This window comes from Electrophorus electricus, chromosome 7, assembly GCF_013358815.1.
Source record: "Electrophorus electricus isolate fEleEle1 chromosome 7, fEleEle1.pri, whole genome shotgun sequence".
NCBI lineage: Eukaryota > Metazoa > Chordata > Actinopteri > Gymnotiformes > Gymnotidae > Electrophorus > Electrophorus electricus.
Window position 1 is genome coordinate 3,901,351 of NC_049541.1, and position 8,357 is coordinate 3,909,707.

The window sequence follows — 8,357 nt, forward strand, 5'->3', positions numbered from 1 at the left end:
TTTTTGTGTTTGGACAAGCTAATCATTTGCTAAAAGACACACAAACGTGCTCTGAAGCAGAACTGGAGCTGTTACAGTGCAAGGTTTTTGAGCTCACAGGGCAATGGTCAGACGCATATTGGCAACATGTGGAAAAAGTATCAGACTTGAAGGAATGTGTGAAACTGTCCAGCAACTGTGCTGAAATGCATTAACTTTCTATATTTGCAGTACATTTACATTTACGGCATTTAGCAGTACGAATATTGTAGCTTGGTGGTTAAGGTATTCGACTAGTAATCAGAAGGTTGCCAGTTTAAGCCCCACCACCACCAGGTCGCTGCTGTTAGGCCCCTGAGCAAGACCCTTAACCCTCAATTGCTTGAATTGTATTCGGTTATCATTTTAAATGGCTTTGGACAAAGGGGTTAGCTAAATGGCATAAATGTATACGTGGTGGTAAGCCATTTGGATGCACACGCAAGAGTAAAAACTAACGTTATGATATTCCCCCTGTAGCTGATCCATTCGGGGGAGATCCATTCAAACAAGCTGACCCCTTCCACGACTCCTTCACCAGCTCTGACCCCTTCGCTAAAAGCGCTGCCTCGTCTTTAAAGGTGAGCACACGCCTGCTGTCTTTACGTAGCCAGCTGAGCTGCTACCGCATCATCACACCTGACACTCCTACACAAGAAAGTGGATCACTAGTTCAGTTATGTGTGCCTTTGCCTTTGGCTTTTACTGACGCTTAAGAAAGTAAAGAGTAACAACACAGGTGGGTTTTTGGGGGTTTTTTTGTGCACAACTTAAAAATATAAATGTCTGTGTTAGTTCACTCAGCACGAAATAACCCATACATTTTCTGTCTCTCATTCTCCCTTTGTGTCTTCTCTCTTTGTCTCTTTCTCGTGTATTCTCGCTTTATGTCGCTCTTTTGTTCTCGTTCTCTCTCTCTCTCTCTCTCTCTCTCTCTCTCTCTCTCATGCAGCAGGCCAGCCCTTTCGGCTCGGTTTCATCCACCACTCCCTCCAGGTTCATAGACTCAGGTAATGCATGTTTGGTGTCCATCTCGCGCTCAAACTGGCTGGATACCTCATCACACGCCAGTTTCATTTCTCCGAGTGCAATGCATGATTCTCGATACCCCCTCGTGGGGAGGGGGAGGTCCTAAATATTAGGGCTTTCCTTTTAAAACACTCCAGTAGTTGTTGACCATCTGGGTGTTTATCGGCCAAGGGTGGATCTCCAGCAAGGCTTCTCAGAGCTAGCCTTCAGAGAAAGTCTGCAAGATTTCTGGGTACTGCGATGATCTTCGTTTCAGAGAGATCTCAGATAAAGCCGTCCAAGTTGCTTAATGTGCACACATGCAAACACACAACAATACACACAAACAGTGACTGTTCATACATATGCAACCACGCACGCAAACACACTCTGAATGTGAGGTGCCCTGCTACATGGCCATGCCAGCTGTTACCTTGCACAGAACAGTGCACCAACATTACCAGTGAAAACTCCTTTACGATGACTAGTCACACTGCAAGCTGTGACCTAGTAAAAATGTGGTTTCTACTTCTGTTTTCAGCGATCTTGATTTCTGGAAGATTTTCCCCACATGTAATACATGTAGTGTTTCCACAAAAAGAACATTTTCCCTTTTTTAAGCTTGTACAAGTGCACACTTCACTGGGTTTTATTTTAAACTGGTTCCCTGGAGTTTTGACTCATAGGACTCGACTTTTTTCCTCTGGCATGCAGCTATTTATAGGTGGGGTTTTTTTTGTGTGTTTCTTTTTTTTTTTTTTTTTTTACCTGCACAAATAACTCCAGCGCTTCCTAAAATAGCGTGAGTAAAACAGACCTCACTTTGTGGCCCCGCATAACGGAAAACCTCGGACCGTTAACATGCTTGAGCAGAAACACTCCAGGAACACAAGCACTTTTGGACCTGCCTACATCTTTCTCTTGAGTCTCTTGCTCTCTCACACACTGCGTGTTTTGTATGCTCTGTCTGTTTCCTCACTGAGGAAGCCAGCTTAATTTATGAGAAATGCAATCCCACACTCAGCTGTGATGCCTTGTTTTGTATGAACACTAGAGTTATTATTAGTGGTCTCACGCATGTGGTATGCATGGAGTAAACACATGCATGCGTGCGCACACACACACACACACACACACACACACACACACACACACACACACACACACGTTTCCCATATATTCTCATAAGGCTTTCCTGAATGTCACTCCTGCGGTTGCGCACACAGCTGAAGCATTGTGCTACTGTTGTCCTAATCACCCCCTTCCATTTGTCCACTTGTTTGTTCATGAACTCAGAAGTCATGGCGCGGCAGCGCAAGAAGAGTGTTTACCACAGTCAGCTCAGACCCCCAGCTTAACTCCGCAATCAGCTAATTAGAGGCACACGTCACACGCATGGCGTGGAGAACAGAAAGCAGGCTTTTCGGGAGCAGAGAGTCATGGAAAACGAAACAGTGAGGCCGTGTGCCTGAAATAGGCTCGCAGCTGCCGCGCGTGGGTCTGGCGTGGCAGCGCCCAGGGTTTCCACGGCCCAGAAACAGTGAGGAGGAAGCGACGCTGTACCTGTACGACGGGCAATAACGGACTGTGTGTTCTCCCTCCCTGCCTCCCCTTCTCCATGCCTTTATCCCCCCCCCCCCCCCCCCCCCCCAGATCCCTTTGCCACAACGGACCCTTTCGCTAGTGAGTCTTTTGGCGGGAAGGGAGGCTTTGCAGACTTTGGAAGCATGTCAAAGGTGGGTGGGAGTCCACTCCTGAAACGGCCCATTCATTTGTCTGACCACAGGAAAACGCGTGCACATTTCGCACCGCCAGCAGTTATGTTCTCCTCTATATCTGCCTTCTGTCATCTGTTATAACTGCCCAGTTATGACTAGTTCGAATTAAGATATCTTAATGCTCCAATTCTGGAAGGCATTTTATGAAACGCAGCCTTAAAGTGAGTCTTTGGAACATGGTAATCTTAAAAGCAGTGTTTATTGACTTGGTTGCTAAGAAACATCGTTTTGCTGTGGTCCAGAGGTGGAATAAACCTGTGCTGTCTTCAAAGGGCTCCAGGGGCCATCCTGTGGCCCGCAAGCCAACCTACCCACTGCCTCCTTCCAAAAAACCCGGACCGGCCAGACCGGCCCCTCCGCCGTACGGTGAGTCGTGTGTGTGTGTGTGTGTGCGTGCGCGTGCATGCATATATAATACAAAGTTATCGTTTTATAGTATTTTTACTGCACGGTGTCATTTACGTATTGTGTGTAATCACAGAGGTGTATAACAGTTGTGGTTGTTGATTGATATTTCAGTGACTTAACTGAGGCAGTCCTGGCTGGACCAGGTCACACATTTCTTGCGTCACGCCAAGCACACACTTGCTTCGCATGCCTCGCGTGATCTTTGCAGACGGGAGCGTTTCCTCTCCTGCAGGCCGTCTCTGCGGTGGAGTACGGGCGCTACGGTTGTGCAAGTGCCACACCAGTGTGCCGCCGCACATTGTCCCCCCGACATTAAACGCCTTTCAGAGGTGTATGGCATCCCTGTGAGGGCGCGCCAGTAGGCACTACTGCAAAGGGGCTCAGAGAGACTGGTTGTGCCCATTGGGCTCAAGTACTGTCGCCGTGCGGTGGGGAAAGGGTTAAAACTGGCCCAACGTGCACCAGGGGCAGGGTGGAGAGTCCCCAGCTCCACCCTTGCTCCCACCCTTAAGCAGCAGGCACTTCAGCCACTCACTCGAGCCCACTGCAGTCGCAACCAGGAAGGGCAGGGCCATGAGAAACTCCACTGCTCTCGGTTTAAGTCAGCATGCCCCAGCACCCTGGGGCTCATGAGCACAGAGTGTGTCTCCTGCACGTGCTCAGTCGTTTCTCCCTCCGCTACGGGCCAGGTGCCGTTTCCCCTTTTAATGGTACCGGGGCAACCCCTAAAGGCCCTGGTTAAGGCAACTGGTTGTATCCGTGTCCCAAACAGGACACACAGGTATGAATACAGATAGTCAATTTTGAATAAATAGGTTTGTAAATAAATAGCCTCCCACCCATTGTGTCATTTATACCACTCGGTTTGACCTCTCGTTTGTGTGTGTGTGTGTTTTCACAGTACTTGGGGCACTGTGTAAGTGATGTCTTTGTTTATGCATGTGAGGCACCGGGTTGGGGTTTTGTTTTGTTTTTTCATGTTTTTGGCATAGACACGGGTGGGGTCGCGCTGGGATCACAGCAGCGCAGCTAGAGTAGAGCAGGCGTTGAGGGTTTGACCCGTTCTTTCAATTTGCACCCACAGACCACAGCACCAGGTTCCCACAGTGGACTCGACCTGTCCGTGCCAGTGTGCTCTCTCTTCTCTCTCTCTCTCTCTCTCTCTGTGTTTTTCTGTTTCCTCTGTAAAAATCTGAGCACACAACACGTTCTGACTGCATCGTGAGAACAGAGGACGCTCCCAGGCACAGATCGACGCGGTTCTCACACTCACCCGAGCTGTTCACTGCTGAACTTTTGCACTGAGTGCAGAGCTGTGGGTTGATAGTGAGGCATTGCCACCCTAAGCCACTTCAGATTGTATCTGCACATCCGATCACTTCAGCCTTGATCATGTCACATCACGTCAGCCTGGGGGGGAGACGGAGACGGACATCCTAGCAAATTTGTTTTTAATGAACATCTACAGATTTTCTATTTTAGGAGCAAGGTTGGCATCTGCTCCTTCATAGAGGACTATATTGACCTCAAAGCCAAGGGCTCTGAATTTTTGTCTCCAGTTGTGTTGGTGGCTTATGGGTGTGTTTAGGATGGTTTTTGAAAGGTTGATCGCTTTTGCAGAAATGAAACCATTGTTCTGGTTTTGGTACACCGCAACTCAACCTTTTAATTAACTCCAGGAGCTTATCTGAGTGCAGGGAGGTTGGGGGCACATCAACAGTGCTGTCCATTGATTTCATCAAGGACCGTTGGGCGCGAGACGAGCGATGCTGAGGTCAGCATGCGCAGGATGTGCAGCCTTTCCCATGTTCCTGTGGCTAACCCTCTGTGGCTAACGTTCATGGCTGTTCTCTTCAACCTGTTTAGGCCCGAGTTCAGCCGGAACTCATCCCAAGGCCGCAAGCCGCGGCCAAGCGCACGGTACGGCTCGTGTTCATGGCCTGTGCCAGGACTCGCCGTCCGGTAGAACCACCCTTGCGGCCTCCGCCGCGTTTCCGCACCTTAGAGGCGTAAGTCCAGGCTCGGTTCAGCTTCCCGTGGTTATGTCCCCATGTCCAGCTGCACACGTGTGTGTGTGTGTGCGTGTGCATTGCACGGCTGTCGTGCTCCTGTCGAAGCTGATGCGTAGCGTGCGCGGTCTCATCAGCTCCCGCCTACAGATGTCCCGCTTCCTTCCGCTTGTCCCGCTGCCTGGCCTTTGTCGTCGTCCCAGCATGCACCTTTCTTCTGCCTGGCATAGCGACGGGTCATGTGGAGAGACGAGGCCCCCACCCTGTCCTGTGCCCTGTCGTGTTTTAGCCGTGCTGCGTCTAACCTTCCAGCTCATTGCTTCGGCTTCACCCGCTTCCTCAGCCAGCCTAATGTTTCCCACTTACATCGTCCAGGCAGTAGAGACACAAAGCCTCTGACCTTTACCTGGAGAGCCACAGCCAAATTAAAAGTTTCGATTTAACCATTTGGCAAGTTGTACACAGTTTGGTCTGATAAATGGAATAATAGTAATCAGAACACAAGACATTTATTTTATTTATTGTCGAAATCCAGAGTGGATGTATCTGCTTCTGTGGGCTCCTTATTTGCATGGATTGTTTCAGTGTTTGTTGCTTGTTTCATAATGTGTCAATGCGTGCGTGCGTGTGTGTGTGTGTGTGTGTGTGTGTGTGTGTGTGTGTGTGTGTGTGTGCGCACTTCACTTCTTTCCTCCGCCGAGCCTTTAACTCAGAGACCTCTGAATGACTCCTAGGTCAGAATAAGTGGTAGGTTAAACCCATACACTTCCTGTTTTCAAGCAACTTGCAGAAACGGTCGCTCACCTGAACATGCCACTTCTGGGTTTTTAACCCCCCTCCTTCTGTTTTGTACTCTATATTTCAACAGTTTTGTGATTGGTAAACTCAGATTAGAGGTATAGATGTGCAGGTTTTGTGTCTGTGGACAGCCTTTTCTTGGCAATGGACGAAGTTATCCTTCAAAGTTCTGAACAATGTAATGCGGCAAAAGTGTTGGGCACGTTTTGCGATTTGCTTGTTAATTCACGACTTCTTCAGATTGCCATGCATCAAGTCCTGTCCGACCTCTCAAAGTCTAATGCCTCTCAGCACCTTGTTGAAGTGATTTTGCCGCGCGTCGCAGCGCGAGACCGTCGCGTCCGTGTGCCGTCACCGTTTGCGCTTAGCTTCTGGCATGGCCCTGCGTCACAATGCCAAGCCTTTGCATGTGTTCTGCTGTTCCAGCTCCCTGGTCTCCATGTCATTTACTCTAGAACTGTGTTTGTAATGTGTCTTTCCCAGGTCCTGAACACATGAAGGTAAGGCAAAAAGCTTGGTGACAACATCTTAGCTGCATGTGTGTTGTTTTTGTTTGTTTGTTTCTTTGTTAACCACAGCGAGCATGTACTCCACCCACTGAACACACTGCCCTCAATCTGGCATCAGGTGTTGTTGTTGTTGTTGTTGTCGTCATCGTCGTCATTCTCACAGTTGAAAAATCACATATGAGCACTTGGAGAAAGCCTGTATCACCATTGATCAGTAAAAGACTGTTGCCCCCAACCAGCAGGCAGAACTTTAGTGAAAAATGACATTTTGAATAAACACATCTATGGTAATAAATATTTTTTATGGATATTTATTAACTGGATGTTTTTTTGTTTGTTTGTTTGTTTGTTTGTTTGTTTTTCTCTTTTGCTTTGGTTTTTTTTGGGGGTTTTTTTTTTAAATATTTTGCTCCAGGGCACTGTAATGTGGTTAGGGTAGAAGGGTTTTGGGACACCAGATAGCAGTGCATGTGACGTATATGTGGTTGGCGCTGTGAGTTGGGGTGCAGGTCTTGTACATCTCTCAATGGCCACAGACTTCAGAGTTCTGATTGTGGGTTTGCTCAACAAATTGAAGATGCACGTTTTTACAAATCATGCCTGGCAGTGACTACTGTGTGGTGATTTAAGAGCCATTATTAAATTTTAACTTCATTAAGTTGTAACCACATCTCTGATATGAATACAGACTTGAGGATGTGCATAACATTATGTGGATAACATACTACTGGGTAAAACCCAGGAGATTTGCAGTCTACCAATTGTGTGGTCGTACAATTTGTGATATGAATTATTCTCAAGTTGTTGAGGAGAATTGGATGTCCGTCTGATCAAACAGTGTTTATCCTATCAGCTTTATGTCTTGTTTAAAGAAGTAATTTGTTCTGTGAAATTAGATTTTTGAATATGTATATATTTGAACAGCTAATATAGACATGGGCATGTATTTATAGGCATATATCGGTATGTTTTCTCTGAGAGTGCATGGATGTGTGTGAGTGTCCTTCCTCTCTTATATATACGTACTCTCTTTTTCTCTCTCTCTCAGTTTGGAAGTGAAATGGAGCAGCTGGAGTGGGCCAAGCGTGAGGGCAAGAGGGAGGAGGCGGAGCGTCTGCGTAGGCTCCGCCTCCAGGAGCAGCAGGACCTCGAGCTGGCTCTTGCTCTCAGCAGGGTCGACATGTCTCGAACGTGAAGCCGATCCACACTCCTCCAGCACCCGACAATGCCAAACAGCCATCGAAATACTACTTACTCACGCTAGTGCTAAAAACAATCTCAGAATGTGGGGACCACTGAAAGACTCGTTTCTGAGCGTTCCCTTGAGCTTTGAGCCTCACTTTTTTTTCTTTTTTTTTTAAATTCCTTTGCTGCTAAATATTTTTATTCTGTACTACTGTGCCTTTTGAAATGGTCACTCCGGTTGCTCATATAATGGTTTCAGCCACGGGGCCTTCCGCCACATGCATTAAGGCGCACCTAGAACTTGCCCCTGTGCGTGGCGGCATGTTCAGGACGGTATCTCTAGCAGGTTCCGCCCACTGAAGTGCACAAGCTTCTCACCAGACGCTTACTGCAGATACTTCTCAAAAGTTTCACACACACAGTGTGCTGTGCCTGCAGTCAACCTCCACAAAATGTGGCCTCGCTTACATTCCTCTTCTCCTTTCTGTTGTCTTTGGCCCTGCCGCATAAAATGCCTTCTTTTGTAGAGAGCAATTACAGGGTTGATGAAGGTTTTTAAATGCACTATATTTATATTTTCTCATGTGGGATACTTGCATAGAACTATAAGGCTTTGACCATTCAGTAGTGTGTAATAGTGCCCA

At 47.6% G+C, this 8,357-nt stretch overlaps 1 protein-coding gene across 7 annotated transcripts in view; it reads left to right on the plus strand.

Moving 5' to 3' along the window:
• The window catches only part of eps15l1b (epidermal growth factor receptor pathway substrate 15-like 1b), a 21,545-nt gene extending 13,525 nt beyond the window's left edge, over positions 1-8,020 (plus strand). The window contains exons 19-26 of one of the 7 annotated variants that reach the window (XM_035528488.1): positions 499-599; positions 971-1,028; positions 2,680-2,762; positions 3,047-3,170; positions 4,892-4,986; positions 5,079-5,221; positions 6,503-6,519; positions 7,577-7,641. In XM_035528488.1, coding sequence (XP_035384381.1) covers positions 499-599; positions 971-1,028; positions 2,680-2,762; positions 3,047-3,170; positions 4,892-4,986; positions 5,079-5,221; positions 6,503-6,509 — 611 coding nt within the window. In that variant the 3' untranslated portion in view covers positions 6,510-6,519; positions 7,577-7,641. Of the gene's footprint in view, positions 1-498; positions 600-970; positions 1,029-2,679; positions 2,763-3,046; positions 3,171-4,891; positions 4,987-5,078; positions 5,222-6,502; positions 6,520-7,576 lie in introns of all 7 variants that reach the window. The other 6 variants (XM_035528484.1, XM_035528486.1, XM_035528485.1 and 3 more) reach the window with 6 other exon arrangements.
• Positions 8,021-8,357: the final 337 nt, after the last annotated feature.